At 37.6% G+C, this 16,022-nt stretch overlaps 1 protein-coding gene across 2 annotated transcripts in view; it reads right to left on the reverse strand.

Moving 5' to 3' along the window:
* Positions 1 to 1,275: 1,275 nt before the first annotated feature.
* Positions 1,276 to 16,022, reverse strand: part of ABCC2 (ATP binding cassette subfamily C member 2) — a 354,899-nt gene continuing 340,152 nt past the window's right edge. For both annotated transcript variants that reach the window (XM_085606294.1, XM_085606296.1), the window contains exons 29-32: positions 12,647 to 12,805; positions 11,254 to 11,420; positions 9,695 to 9,889; positions 1,276 to 4,312 (exon numbers count right to left, since the gene is read on the reverse strand). In XM_085606294.1, the coding sequence (XP_085462420.1) occupies positions 4,183 to 4,312; positions 9,695 to 9,889; positions 11,254 to 11,420; positions 12,647 to 12,805 (651 nt within the window). In that variant the 3' untranslated portion in view covers positions 1,276 to 4,182. The remainder of the gene's footprint in view (positions 4,313 to 9,694; positions 9,890 to 11,253; positions 11,421 to 12,646; positions 12,806 to 16,022) is intronic.

A 16,022-nucleotide genomic window follows, 5' to 3' on the forward strand; every position in this document is an offset into this window, starting at 1 on the left:
GCGATTGTGTTGTTCAGATAACATGTTGTTTCTTCTGCCATATTTGATGCTATACGTTATGAAATTTATAGAGGGGGACGATGTGTCATATATTATCTTGTATATTTTTCTACGCATCTCCTCTATGCTTCGCAATTGTTCTTATTTTTTTCCTGTATAGATTTCTATGCATCTTATTCATCTTATCTTGAACTTCTTTCAATTGCATCTACTTCATTTTCTCTTGTATATTTTCCTGTGCATCTTCTGTATATTTTTCTTCTATGCTTACTATTGTTTTTCATTGTAAATTTATTATGATCCTTTCTGATTTGGGCTTTATTCCTTCTTGCATTTGTGTACTGTAGAATATTTCTCTTTTTTGGGTCTTCTGGTTAAAACCTAATTCAAGTTTGCAGTTTCATGTTTGTGATATAAAAAGGGGGAGTATATAAAGTATCCTGTAAATGTAATTATCCTGTTACTTTTTCCCTAGCTGCTCAGCCACTGTGAATGTGCTGCATGGAATGGTGATGCTGAATGGAAAGTTTGGGTGCCTGTGAGGTTAAATGTGACAGTTGGAGTATGGACAGAGCAGCAGGCAGGCTGCTTCTGGTGCGGCTGCTCTACATGAACTTACCAACCTCTAACTAAAGCTTCATAAATCTACTTAAAGTACATCTCAGACACTGAACTTCCTTACTAAAACAAGTTTGCCATGTAAAATGTTGAAACACGCTGGGACAGAATGAATCATTGAATTACACTTCAGTGCATGTTCATGCTCTTTCTTGGACACCACAATCACCATAGTACACCTTGGTTTATTTGCTGGAAAAAGGGTAAAGATGATCTACATCACTGCAGGTTCTGGCCCCATCTCCTCTCATTTGCCCCATGGTCAGTCTCAGTCTGTGTACAAAGTCACTCTGAAGTTATAAAAGCAGGCGGCCAGAAGTGCCTTACTACTGGCAGCATACTGTTTGGAGGAACCAGAACATTTCTTCTTTAACATAGTTAGAGGTACTCCTTGTAACTTCTCATCTTCGACCCCACCATTGTCCTTTAAGGCCTCTTTTGCTTTATGCTTTATTTAACATGTTTTATTGGAGGAAACGAATATCACGTTCATTCACATGTAGCACACATCTCAGAATACGCTTTTGAGTCTTCCTTGGCTACTACTCCACTGGAGCATGATGCATCTCAAAATTAGGACATGAACCTTTATATTTCCCTCCTGTAAGCTCTTGGACCTTGAGATTGCTGTAAAAATGAGGTACACAAGAAACAATGTTAGTTAATTATTTTTATTAATATGGCAACGGTGCAAGGAGTCATGCATCCAAATGGTTATTACGTGTCCTGGCAACATCTTGTAACGTTATCAAGTTTTTGCTTGTGGTAGTCATATTGACATATAATTTCTCTCTGCATGATGGTCTGCAGTAGCTCAGCGACTAAAATATTTTAAGTCCTTTAGGATTCGACTCAAGATCTTATTTTGGATTTACAGGCTTTCCCCATATGGCTGAAAAGGAACCCCTGTATCAGAGACTGTTGTACTCGGGTTGGCTCATGTTGGAGATTCAATGGGGAACAGTGGTGTGGTTTCTTTTGGACCGAATTCTGGATCACTTTTTCAAGTTGCTGCATTAGCTAAACAAAGCATAAGACAATCTGGGCTAATCACAAAGGTAACTCACACATGAGTAATTTACATGTGTGATTTACTGTTCCACTTTTGAATAACATTGCTTTATTTACAAAAGAGTGTAACATTGTTCAGAAGTGTAGAATTACGTCTCCACCCCCTGAAAAAAAGAGGGTACAGACAAATTTACAAGTGTAAGTTACTACTGCCATAAAGAAACTGAAATAAGCCTAGCACCATACATGACCACTCAATAGTGCTGCAACACCCTCTAATAAAAGATAATGGAGGTAAGGACTTAAATAAACATGGGAAATAATGTCAAATGAATTAAATGTTTTATAATAGTTAAACATATAAAAAAATTATTTAATGTTTTAAAAAATCAAAATAAGAGGTGTTTAATTATAAAATATTAACAAATGTTTTTGGAATTTATAAATGAATGTAACATCACCTTTTATTAAGATACAAGTAAACTACTTTTATTTCTATAGATCACTTTTAATAATTAATAACAATATTTTTTTAACCTTAGGTGGGAATTTATCATTTAATTTAAACAGTAAAATAAGTTTTATTTAATGGTATATTTAAATTAAATAAAGATGTAATTACATTTTTTAAAGTTTAATAAACATTTGAAAATTTTCCCTATACTTTACAAAAGCAAAATCTCTTTCCTGACTGTGGACTTTCCGTATTGTAAAGTACTGAGAAACAATAAAAAAGTTTATTTAAATCTTAAAAATATTTTTATGCTAAATATTAAAGTAACTGAATCGTCCATATTTATCTTAATGAAATAATAAATGATTTATTTTTAAATCCTTTTTTCAACATTAAATTATAATTATTTATATTTTACCTATTTTAAATAAATTCATTTACATTTAAAACTATTACCCATGGAGTATTATTTTAAATCCATACCTCTATTTTCTGTTGGAGGGTGGTGCAGTACAGTGGTTGGCGATGTGTGGAGCTGGACTTAATCCAGCTCTGAGCTTGAGTAACTTACTACGGTTTTGGGTCACATTTTGGCCGTAGTATCTTTAGGAGTGCAGTTTGTGAATAGCAATGAGCTTACTCTTTTGAGGGTGGGTACATGTCCCTCCAAAACCTCTGCCTTAACCCTCCGTACTTCTCCATAACGCCCCCAATTTATTAGTATGTATGCCACCTTTTCCAGCCACTCCCCCATGCTCCTGTAGTAATCGTACATGTGTGAGTATTTCCCCATAGAAAAGATGGGAGAGGGGGAGATATACACCTGTGGGTTTGTGAATAACATTTTGTAGTATTTTTCTAATACCATACTAGTATTACTAAACGTACTACCAAAGGCAGTTTGTGAACAGGGTTGGTAAAGTACAATCTGCCATACACCCAAGCAGACTGAAGGAAACCGGTTAATATTGAAAAACATATATGATACTGTATAAAGTGCCTCAATTTGGTGGCAGTTTTTCCCAAACCTCCAAAAACTTTGCCCCAGAACAGTATCATTTTTTTTTTTAAATTGTACATTTTTAAAAGATGTATTTTTCCACATTTGATGTGACATTTGATCTAACTGCATCAAGACACATTGCAAGGTATGTAGATGAAGAATTATTCAACTTGGTCAATAGAAGACAGAGCAAGGGGTGCAGCTATATATCAACTGCTTCATCAAAGCATGGCCTTTTTCCAGTGGAAGTGGCAAGTCATCTTCTCACCATTTGCCTGGTTATGGGTTTAATGCAGCAATCCACTTTATCTAGATAAGCATACATGGGCCTCTATTATTTGCCATGGTTCTTTATTGGCCATTTGTATCTATGTTTATCTTTGAATCTTCTCTTTGAATGATGGAATGCGTGATGCATCTTGCTGTCCATGTGTTGTGAAGGGTTCATCATAGTGCATTCCTGGTTTTAGATGTGGCACACTATATCTGGCATCTACATTACCTTCAAACTATCATTTAGAAACAAGCCAGAGGTCTGCTGTTCCTTGTAAGGCGCATTCTTAGTCAGTCGTGCTACATTTTGACCATTCAACCTTACATGCTTAAGTGTACAGGTCTATACCTGCCAGTTGCTATTTCATTTTGTCAGTGAATTCCTTTAATTGCCTCAACATACTTAGTGATTATTTTGAAAACATAGACATTTTATTTCTTCAGGAATGCAGCTTCGGATCGCAGTGGCTACCAATACATCACTGCAGGCAGTTTCTGAAAATCCTTAATGTGTAGGTGAAAATAAATAGATTGTCTCAGAGAGATTCTCTTTCTATAATAAAATACTCTATGTATAGTTTATTTAAACCTGCAAGCTGGATCACCCTAGGGCCTGACCCCTCTTGGCTCAGGCTGTGCCTATTTATTCGAAACAGTCCAACCCAGAGTAATGGAACAGGAACTATTTCAAAACTTGCCAAGCTTGTTGCAGACATGCTCTTTTCTGCAATTGGCGTAACAGGATCACCGGGAAGGCTATTTTAATGTGAAAGATATCACTGAACATGTTTCCTTTTTTTTTATCTTCCTTGGTTGATTCTTCCTACAAGATTGTGTCTTCTGGGCTGACAATGCCTGCATCCTTTGCCATGGAGTAGAAGTATTTCTGTTGGTTAAGAAGTTCTTGTGGGCTGCCAAACTCCACAATCTTGCCAGCATCTAACACCATCACCCTAGAACCAGAGAAATAAGAAATAAGAAATAATGTGTGAAAAGTCAATTTGATGTGGGGCAGTATTCTATCATCTAATCAATCCCCCCCAAAAAACAAAATGGTTTGTGTCATACCACTGTGATCCATATAGCAGCAGACCCATAATAATCTTATTAATAATTTGATTTAAAATAGTTGGTTATTGGGTTGGTTCAGTTGGGTGGCCACACCTTTCTTATTAGAAAGGGTAATAATTCACAACACTAATTTCACAGAGGGTGCTCTTGTTCACTACAATTTTAATGAAATGTTGCTCAGTCTAATGTCTGGGAAAACCTCATACACCAGTAGTGTCTAGCGTGGGTTCAGGGTGGTCAAATCTGCACTAGCTGATCAAGAAAGCCATGGACTATGCAAAAGAGTCACCTTTAGAGTAAACGTGTGTGAAATATTCTATGTGGATACCCTGAAAATCAGGAACTGTGTCCTGTGATATAAACAAAAGGAAGAAATCCAGATGCAGTGCAAATAATCCCAATAATCAGAATAGTTATTCACTGCTTATGATTTACAAATGCACTTTAAGGGTACCTGTATAAATAGATAGAAAGACAAGATAGAATAGGCTGCACAGTGATAAATATAAAAACACAAGCAGAGATGTGCTCATCAACTACCTGTTACGTAAGTAATAAACATTTATGTGCACAAAAAGGTAAAATGGTATTTAATTAAGAGGGTGTCCTTAATATTTAAAGATCTCAACAACGGTTTGACTCCTAAAATGTATTCAGGGTAGCCTTCATCAGGACAATTGTGTGGGGGCCAATTAGGAAACAATGCAACAACGTGTCACATCAGAAATCACTGGAACGGAGGATCTGGGGGGAGAAAATAATAAAATGAAGAGAGTTCGTACTGTTAAAGGGACTTTGCATGAAGGAGGAAATTTGAAACAAATATTGGGTTTTTATTATGAATTTAGGTACCCGGTCAGGCTGCTGTTATGGAAGCGTTTAAAAATTTATAATGTCTAGAATTAGTATTGGATCTCTTAACATAGGAGGATTAAATAATTGGAAAAAGAGGGGGAAGCTTGAGCAGTATCTAAATATGATAAACTTAGATTTAATATGTTTACAAGAGACCCACCTACCGTGGAGCAAAAAACACTGGTTGAATTTTAAAGGCTATGAATTGCTGTCATGTACATCCCAGACTTCTATGATAAGAGGCGTGGCCATAATTGGCAAAGTGGGGTTGGGAGGGGCCAAAAGGTGTAAGGCGGATTCACTAGGAAGATGGGCAATATGCGAAATGAACTTAGGCTTCACTATTTGCACAGTATATGGATCCAACACAGATGAGCCACAAGTTTTCAGCAACATTGAAAATGAATTAATTGATTGGCACACCAATATAGTACTATGTGGAGACTTCAACATTTCTGCGAATTTCATGGATGGTAGCACATACATTGGCAGTAAGCCAAGGGTGTTTAGAGCAATTATGTCTATGATGCAGTCACATGGCTTATATGACGTGTGGGGAAACTTATCAACCGGAGATCCAGGGTACACATATTATTCACATCCTTATAATAAATACTCGAAATTAGATTACTTTATGATATCAAACACCTTACTTAAGAGTGCTCAAATAAATAAGCTTCCCAAAATCATGTCAGATCATAACCCCCTAGTTCTAAATATAATTATTAATAGATCAGTCAAGGTCCCCAGACCCTGGACATTCGATAAAAAACTGTTAATGGATGTCGACTACATTACTCGCTTGAAAAAATGGACTCATTCCTTTTTCGACGCTAATAGGTATAGTGCCTCACGGGGAGTGGTTTGGGATAGCTTTAAGGCAGGATTAAGAGGAGAGACCATAAGTTACACCACCAACGTATGGAAAAAGGCTAATAGTGAAAGGGAAGCATGGATGGGAAAATTAAGCGAGGCAGAGACACAACATAGACAAGATATAAGTACAGGTGATCAATCTGCCGAGAGCTTACATAAAGTAAATTCCATAAAAGCCGAGATCCAGAAACAATTAGCAAGAAAGGCGGCAGCATACTATCAGGCACAGAGATCGCGTCTTTATGAAACCGGCGAGCAAGCAGGTAGAGCTCTTGCTCTGCGAATCAGGCAGGTCGCAAGTAAAAACATCGTCTCACAAATTGAATATCAGGGCCAAACATACAACAAACCTGGCGAAATTCTCGAGGGGTTTAGGAAATTCTATCAAGAACTATATCAGGAGGAAGCGGTAGGAGGGCACACGAATATAAGCTGGTTAGACATGGGCAGTAAGCTAAATTTAGGCCAGATCACTTCTTTGGAACAAGACATTTCAGTGACGGAAATATCCGAAGCTCTGCAAGATCTCGCAAGTGGAAAAGCTGCGGGCCCGGACGCCATACCGTTGGAGGTATATAAAAGCTTAAGGGAGGAAATAACACCATTGCTTTTAGATCTATTCAATGGTGTTATGAATACCGGAATAATACCAAAGTCTTGGCAAGAAACCAATATAGCTATCTTTCACAAAAAAGGGAAATCAAAGACCAACCCGGGCTCTTATAGGCCAATATCCCTGATAAACAGCGATAACAAGTTATATGCCAAAATTATGGCCGCTCGCATCGGGAGGGTTATTGCGTCACTGGTCTCCCCCTGGCAGCATGGATTCATCCCAGGAAGAGGAACTACAAACCACATTAGGAGAGCTATTACATTGTTCGATATTGGTGCTGCTAGGGGGGAGAGGGTCGCAATGATCCTCCTCGATGCAGAGAAGGCATTTGATCGCGTTAGATGGAGTTTTCTATGGAAGGTTATGGAAGCAAGGGGATTTGGCCCCAGAATCTGTCAAGCTATTCGTGCTATGTATTCATCACCAACGGCTAGAATTCAATTAATGGGGGAAAGATCAGATAGGATCAATATAACAAGGGGTACTAGACAGGGCTGCCCTTGTTCTCCAATTTTGTTCGCGCTTTATATAGATCCTTTAATAACCCAATTAATGAACAGCGTGATTATCAAACCAGTAACATCAAATGGGTTTCAAACTAAAATTCTCGCTTATGCGGATGATTTAGCAGTCATAACAAAAGATCCAGAGCTAGCAATGAGGGAGATAGTTAACATCACCACTCAGTTTGGGGATGTGTCTGGCTATCGACTAAATGTTGACAAAACTCAGGTACTATGTTCAAAAAAAATAGACAAGGTGGATGGAAGATATGTAGCATCGGTAATTTACCTGGGAATAACAATAAACGCAGAACCAGGTGAAATAATTAACGACAATTACACCCCTCTTTTGAAATCTATGGAAACAGACTTAAAACGAATGGACTCATTACAGCTGTCACTGATAGGGAGGGCTAACGTTATAAAAATGACAATGTTTCCTAAAGTGCTCTACAAATTAAGATCAATCCCATTTAAAATTGATGATAAAATTATTAGGAGAATTGAGGCCATCTTCTTGAAATTTTTATGGCAATATGGTAAAATAAGGCGGTCAAATAGATATATGGCACTACCACAAGACAGAGGTGGGTTGGGTCTGCCAGATATTAAGAGCTACCATCTTGCATGTCTCCTTACAGACATGGCTATTCTATTTCATCCGGGTGGCCCAACCCTCAGACAAACGGAAATACCATCAATTTTTCATCTATTGGTAGGCGGTGAAGCCGTAGGGCTTCTATTAAGGCAAACTCAGAGGAGTTATTTCAAGGAAACTGGATATAAGACGTTAGAGGATGTATGGTATATTTGGAAAACTGTTAAAAAAGCTCTAGATATACCTACCCTCCATTATCGCACGCCACTTTGGAATTCAACACACTTTCCAAATTTTAGTAGGGATGGGACGTGGCGTCACTGGGAGAGTCATGGCATAGTAGAGCTGGGCCAAATAATGATTGGCGACAAGTGTAGAACACTTGAAGAACTTACACAACATTATTCACTACGAGGTTTTCAAGAGTTTAAATACATGCAGATTGTAAATAAAATTAAATCAATTAGGCCATGTATCACTTTGCTAGGGAAATTTGAATTAATTGAGTATTTGAAATCCGGGGGTCACAGAATTAGAGATATATATAAAATATTTAATGATGCAATAACAGATGATATCAACAAAATCGAAGCTGCATGGGCTAAAAAATTAGGAGATCCAGAAATAGATATTGATAAGGCGCTAGCTATGGACAAGAGATTCTTACGCTCTACGAATCTCAGAGCCCAACATTATAAAACCCTATTTAATTTATATTACACGCCCGAAAAACTATTTTCGTGGGGGAAAGCGATAGACAGTAACTGCCCCAGATGTGGAAAAGGCTCGGCAGATCTTATACATATGTTCTATGGCTGTGAAAAATTGAAATTAATTAAAATTGAAATAACACGTTTCTTAGAGAGGCTACTCGATGTTAAAATTACTCTATCCCCGACCCTGTTAATAGTCGGCTGTGATGTGAAACTAAACATAAGTATTGAGGCTGAAGCTTTAGTCTTTATCTCTGCATCAGTTCTTAGGATTCTAATCAGCGCAGCCTGGAAGGATACAGAAGCCCCAACTTTTCAAATGTGGCTGTGCAGAATGCTGGGTATACATAATATTGAGGAGGCACTATTTGATTTAAAGGGTGCAAAATTAAGGGATTTGGGCAAGCGACTTTGGGCCCCAGTGGCTACATGGAGGGCAGCAAAATTGACTACAAACGAATGATATATTGGCGGTGTCAATATTTAATATACTAATCTAATTTGTATTGTATGTCACTGTTTATTACTTTGTCTGTTTTTGTACTGCATGAGGGTATAATAATTATATGTTTTATTATTTGTATTTATGTACCCATTTAATAATATGTATTTGACGGTACGCACTCTCAAATAAAATATTTAAAAAGAAAAAAAGAAATCACTGGAAGTTTTGGATTGTATTTGTATATATTTTCTGGTCTATATATGGTTTCAGCTCAGAACTACGGATTGAAAAACTGTATATTTCAATTGTTCTTTGTAAGTTCATTTAATTTTTACTTAAATTATTGATATAATAAACCTATCACTGATAAAACTATTGTACCTCTTTCATATTGAACCACTATCTAATCAAATTCTTTTTTTCCTATTTATAAAGATTGTTAACAGTGGTAAAATATAACAAAATATTCTGTCTCTGTTGGTTTGTTAATGCATTTGCACACTGAACCATATGTGTGATTACAGAAGGGTCCTACTTTGTGTTAATATTGGTTCTTAAAGGTTTAAGACATTGTTAAGATAAAGAGAAATAGTGGAAAATAAATGTTATTAGAGTGCCCAGTAAGGCAAAAAGTGTTAAGCTATGTTTTGTGCTTTACCTGCTGCTGTCCATGATTGTGTGGAGTCGATGTGCAATTGTTAGAACTGTGCAGTCTGCAAACTCATTACGGATAGTAGTCTGAATCAAATTGTCTGTTTCCAGATCCACTGCAGCGGTTGCCTCATCTAGGATTAGAATTTTGGACTTCCGAAGCAAGGCTCGCGCTAGACAGAGAAGTTGCCTCTGGCCAACACTACGTGATGATGATAAATAAATAAAAAAAATCAATAGATCTATGCGTATCACACAAACAATATTAAACACTTGGAGGCGGAGAAAGAACCGGGCATATCTCTCTTGAAATAGACACAGTAAGTTCCTGGTTCGCAAGGACCCTGCATGCCATGCTTTTCAGTCACTCTTCCATCTCACAGTTGTCAAGGGATATAAAAAGTGACACAATTGCATGCTTTAATCAGGCATTCACAATTACATCGAAAATGTTGCATTCAGCGTGCTAAAATCCACAAAACCAAATTATGATGTAAAAACATGCTAAGTGCATCATACACTATAACTATAATAGGGTGTTGCTATTTAATTAGTTACATAATGGTGCATCTCATTTAGCTTAAACCTGTTGTAATGACAATCAGACCAGCCTTGTTAATAGGGCTGTTTACTCATGTTGTGTAATTTAAGATGATTGACAACATTGAGGCTGGTTTTGGAGAGGAAAATGAACCTTAAAATGAGTGTACCTCTCAGAGCTTTGATGTTAGGATGGGTTCAGAAAATTAATTGGACCATGACCCTTAAAGAAACCTTATCATTGATTGAAAAATGTAATTATCTAATCGAATAACGGTCAGGTCAAGAGGGAGCCCTTGAATCCACTGTCATTGTTTAAGAGCTGGCACTGCTACTCAATATGGCAAATCATTAAAAATGTGAGGGAACGAAAGCCTGACTGCACAGAGACTACATGTAACTAAATACATTTTAAACTTGGGGAGTTATTACCATGTATACCCTACACAAACTACAACGTCTAGAGCCCACCAATAATTTTTGTATCTGAAATCAATAACAGCAAAAGTATACAGCAAAGATGGTCAATTTCTGGACATTACTTGCTTCTAGGACTGATATCCTTTCACATATTTACAAAAACATAATCTTGAAAAGCAACTCAGGAGTTTAGTTATATGAGTACAGAGGGAAAATCAAAGTAAATCCAACTGGTTAAAGAGAAATGGCAACAGAAATCAGTAGACAATATTGAAACTTGAATTCACGATACAAGTGGATTCAACTGAAGCTTTCTCTTTAACAGTCTGTATATCGCAAGAACTTATATGCCTGCAACTAAATCCTATAGACACCATTTCTGTCAGCACCTGAAATTTCCGCTGTGGAGGTCGGCACAATCCTGCCTACTATGTTTCTGATCCTGTGTTTCACTATTAGGGTTTACCCATAAACCCACTGGTTGGATCTTTTTATGCTCCACACTTTGTGTTACACTAGCAGTCTCTTTATGTACAAGGCTCTCTGTTGCCCCCACCTGTTGCTTCCCTATCCGCACCTAGCTAGCTTTTGCCCTGACTAACGTACCTTAAGTTCTCTCCACCTTCGCTCACTTCATGGTTTAGCTTTTCTTGGAGACCTTCAGCAAACTGTTTGAGATGGGCCAGCTCCAAGGCCCTCCAGATGGCTTCGTCTGAGTATGCATTGAAGGGATCCAAGTTCATCCTCAAAGAACCGGAAAACAACACTGGATCCTAGAAAGATTACAAGTGGTAACACAATGCTGTTCATGTTTACTGAAGAGAAATATAGAGCACTCTTAGTTCCAGTGATAACTTATTTAATAATTATTGATTTGTTTTGAAACATGCTGACAAATCGTTTGAAGCCCCTTCGTAGTGCAGAGGTATCATGGGGAGTTGTAAAAATCCTGACTGCCAAAGGGTGCCACAAATTATATGTTTGTCTCTTATATTTAGATTGCTGTAATAATTGAAAGGCCTTTGTTTGCAACAGAGGTCGTCCATAAAAGTTCAGAATGGAGTTGTCTCAATCAATATGTTAAATGCGATAAATGGCTTTACACCGATTATAAATTGAAAGTGAATTATAGGGGGAAAAATGCAACACAGTTGAACCAGTTCTACATTTAAAGCAATTTATTGATTTCCATTAGATTCACAAATAATCTCTGGAGAACTCTTGGAAATCTAAGTCAGCTGTACATTTCCACAAGTATTCATATGAATACAAATGCAGAAGTGCAGTGCCAAATATGTGCGTTTGTAAATTTATCACAAGTGTGCATTTATTCATTTTTTTAAGGGTACATATTTTTTATTGTGGACAGACCACTTACCTTACATCTCCATTACATATGGGAGTGTCTTTTCTCACCCTTGAAACCCACTTAATCCTCAGCACTTACTTTGCGTGTGTTTCCAGGGTGCTAAAGTACATGTATGGGATACAGTAATAGGCCCAACCATTTCTCAGAGGTAGATCTGAACTGACACCCACCCCAAACCCTAAACTTGTGATTCAACAGATTGAACCATACTTGTGGAAATCTAGAATTTGCAGATATTTGCAATAGTAACATTCACTCCTTTCCTGTTTCTGTAATGCTGGAAACTGACTTTGCCTTTAGATCTAAGCTAAATTTAAACAACAAAATGTTGTGAACAGGTGCAACGCAAACCAAATTACAGGTTATACCTATTAACATGACTAAAAAAGGCTGACATTGTCTATTTTTCTTCCTGGAAGTATAGTTTTTAGCGTTAAATCTATGAATACATACATCCTGTCAACTGGAATGTTATGGATGTGGGAAGACAGTCATACAAATTGAACTACTCGAAGGGTGCAGTGATATGCTGCTTCAGATGCGTCTATGAACAACAGTTGGAGACTGTTTTTTCCGATTTCTTGGAATGTTTTTATGCAGTCAGCATCATTAATTAACATGAACTCCCACCTGTGGGATTATGGTCAGTCGTTGCCTCAGATCGTGCAGCCCAATAGTTGAGATGTCTATTCCATCAATCACCATCTTGCCACCAGCCGCCTCGATGATACGGAAGAGACAATTTGTCAGGGATGATTTTCCTGCACCCGTTCTGCCAACAATGCCAATCTGAGGAGAAGGATACCTTGAGATCAATGCAAGAGTTAAACAAGCCTTCAAATGGCTGTTTTCACAGTATAACCTTTATTTGCAAAATAACTAGACATTGGAGGTATTTTAGGTTCTAGGGCTGGCAGCTCTAACCATAGGGAATGCATGAAAACCTACCCACCCTTCACCTTTTGGACAGGAGTCTACTTTAATTCTGGACATCCTGAGGTGTCCGCCGCTATTTCTGGCACTAAATCTACCACGAGGAATTTTGTATAGATACATGTGTAGATTGGTGCTGCAGAGAAATAATGATGCTTTATATTGGGCCAGAAAATTACATTTTAGTTTAATTTATGAGTTTATTTACATACTGGCCAGTAAACCTTGCCAATGAACTTGGAAAATGTACCTTGAACCGGTGATTTTGGAAATCATTTGAGTAGCAACTTATCTTTTTCTTCATGGTGACCCCAGATTTTGTTGCCTTTTTTTAAATTGGTTTTGTGGTATTTGGACTCTGTGCCCTGTGTCACTGCTATTTACTGCCACACTACATGTGCGCTTGCTCTATTGGTTTCACCCAATAAGTCTATTTAGCTTTCCTATAAGGCCATAGAGGATGGCGCTGAAACTTAAATAATAGCATGGAAGTTAAATGGTATCACTCATATATATACAAAAAGTATTTGGCTGCCAGAAAACCTATTGTGCTCTGGCTGTGCTGTAGTTTAAAGGCACTCAGTAATACATGGTAAAGAAACGTTCCTTCACCATGTAGGAAAACCGATATTTATATAATAATTACTCACCCCCTAAAGTATGCCTGAAAACCCACAAGATAGGGTGCCAATATATTTTTTAAAGTAGCATACTTTCTCCTGAAAACGTGTGCCCTTTTGTGTGACTGAAGGGCCAAAAGGTACTTCATCGTGTAGGTTCACCTACATTTTCTAGAGGATAGGCTTTGGTGTAAGTAAAATATGTAATTTTATATATCTCTGTCTGGCAAAATGTAGGCAAAGGTATTTTCATATCCTGATTAAATGGAGAAATCTGATTTTGACAACTTAAGTGGAAAATAAACTTCTGAAGATTTACTTTAACGTGCCTGAGGCAGAACTGGTGTAAAGTGACTTCGGCCACTTTTCACTCTGCGAGAGCTGGACTACACCTACTTGACTGGAAGAGTTAATGGGCCTGCCTCAGAAGACATTTGCCTACATCTGAGCCCTGGATACACAGGGGATGTTCACTGCTGATCACTTAGCACATGCCATGAACTGCTTCTTTGTCTCCCAGATGAGGATACTTTAGTTACCTCACATTTAGGCTCAATAAGCAAATAATGAAAGCATTTTACCTCTCCATACAGCTCTCCTTCGTCTTCCTCCCTCTACATGCCTTGGTGCAACAGCTTAAGACAGTACTCACCGAGCACCACTCTGGTTACTCAACACAAAAGTCTTTATAGACGAGCTATACTGCAATTTAATCTTTGAACTAAGCACTAATGCGCTTCTGTGTCTTTTCAGGTGTATGAAGCACTATATAAATGCCAGTGCAATTATATTTGCACGTGGGATCCTAGTGCGTCTCCAGTCAGTTGATCAATTCTTCATGCAGAGATTCAGTGGTCGGTTGAGGTGGATACTAAAATATAAAATTATAAGAGTCCAATATATGGAGCCCCTTACTCCAATGACAACAGATTTTGGAGTGTTGGAATAACAAGATGCAGAGCAACAATGAATAGGACATGGTGGCGGGTGGGGGTCCGTACATGGAACTGCAACATTGACATGGCACAACACGTATTGTTGAGGGCTAGCGTTTTAAGCTCACTATGTTTTTCTTGTATGCTCTCTATTGATATAATAGATGTCAACAACTTAGATGTAATAATACTTTATATTGACTATAATGAGAATCCTGGAAGTACAGGAGTATATCTGTTTGTTGACACAAAATTTCATTAAAAAAAAATTATGAGAATCCACATAGAACCTTAAGCAACTATTTATAAGCAGATATCAGTTGGTACACTGTGGTCTTTTATTTCTGGTAGTTGTATAGTGGACTACATTAAAAAAATTATAATAATAATAAAGGTAAACGGAACTCATCAACAGAATTAGTATGGAGTCAAAGGATGTAAAATAGATTCTGATACATCTTGGTGTAATACCTTAATGGAATGTTATCAGCTAAATCTACAAACAATTATCTGATGTATGACAAATGATGTGGTCTTATTTGTGCCACAATCGAGGCCCCAAAAAGCATACTAGATTTGTTCAGATATTTAAAATATAGTCATAGAAGTACTGTTTAACACAACAAATAGAGAGAATAACAAGTAAAGATAATATGGTGCGTACGCAGGTAGGTCGACTAATAGGGTAATCCACTTGGAAGATGGTTGAATAAAGTTCAGGAGTCTTTTGGGCAATATTACAAGGAAAGCATAGAGCAAATGTTTTTGTATGTACAGACAGTCCATGTTGCTTGTTCATTCAGGCCACTTTGTTGAGAATTTTAGTAACAAAAGCTCTTGAATCAGGTGTTTGTGGACTACAAGTCAGAGACAGAAAGTAGAATAGTGGCTCTAATCAAGCTGAACGTAAAGCATCTGGCTAATTTAAATGTCTGCATCAAAACAGACTCCTCTACCGTGGGTGGGGGAAGGAAAAGAACAGAAGCATATTCTATTGGCAGCAAAATAAGCTTAGCTTGTTCATTACATTTTAGGTAAGGTGTATGGAGTGTAGGGTGGATGGCAATGATGGGTTTAACCCATCAAAAACGTGCAGCACTTCCAGACTCTGCCAGTGTAAGGTCCCTAGCACGTGCAATATATTCATACTAATGGAATGTTTCTGAAGCCATGACAGTCTAAACAAGCATTAGCAAAGCCAAATAGGTCTGGTATTTGCTGCCAGCCTTTGAGCTTTGTCAATTCTTATTTTGTCATGGTTTTTTGTAAAACATTTTTTGGGGGGAAGCTGCCAGGTGCTCACCAATATTTAAAAAAAAAACATGGGGCAAAAGCAAAATATGTTTTGGTCTTAAAAAAAGAAAAGCACACGTTGACAATAGTAGTCTCTGATTCTGAAGGGAACTACTTTTAGTGTGAATGTGTTCCTTGAGAAAGAGCAGATTGCTGTCAGTCACAGTGAAGATAGTCCATTGCCCCATAGTGGTCGCTGTAATAGGTGAACGAAAAATGGGAATG

This window comes from Triturus cristatus, chromosome 1_2 (genome assembly GCF_964204655.1).
Source record: "Triturus cristatus chromosome 1_2, aTriCri1.1, whole genome shotgun sequence".
Lineage (NCBI taxonomy): Eukaryota > Metazoa > Chordata > Amphibia > Caudata > Salamandridae > Triturus > Triturus cristatus.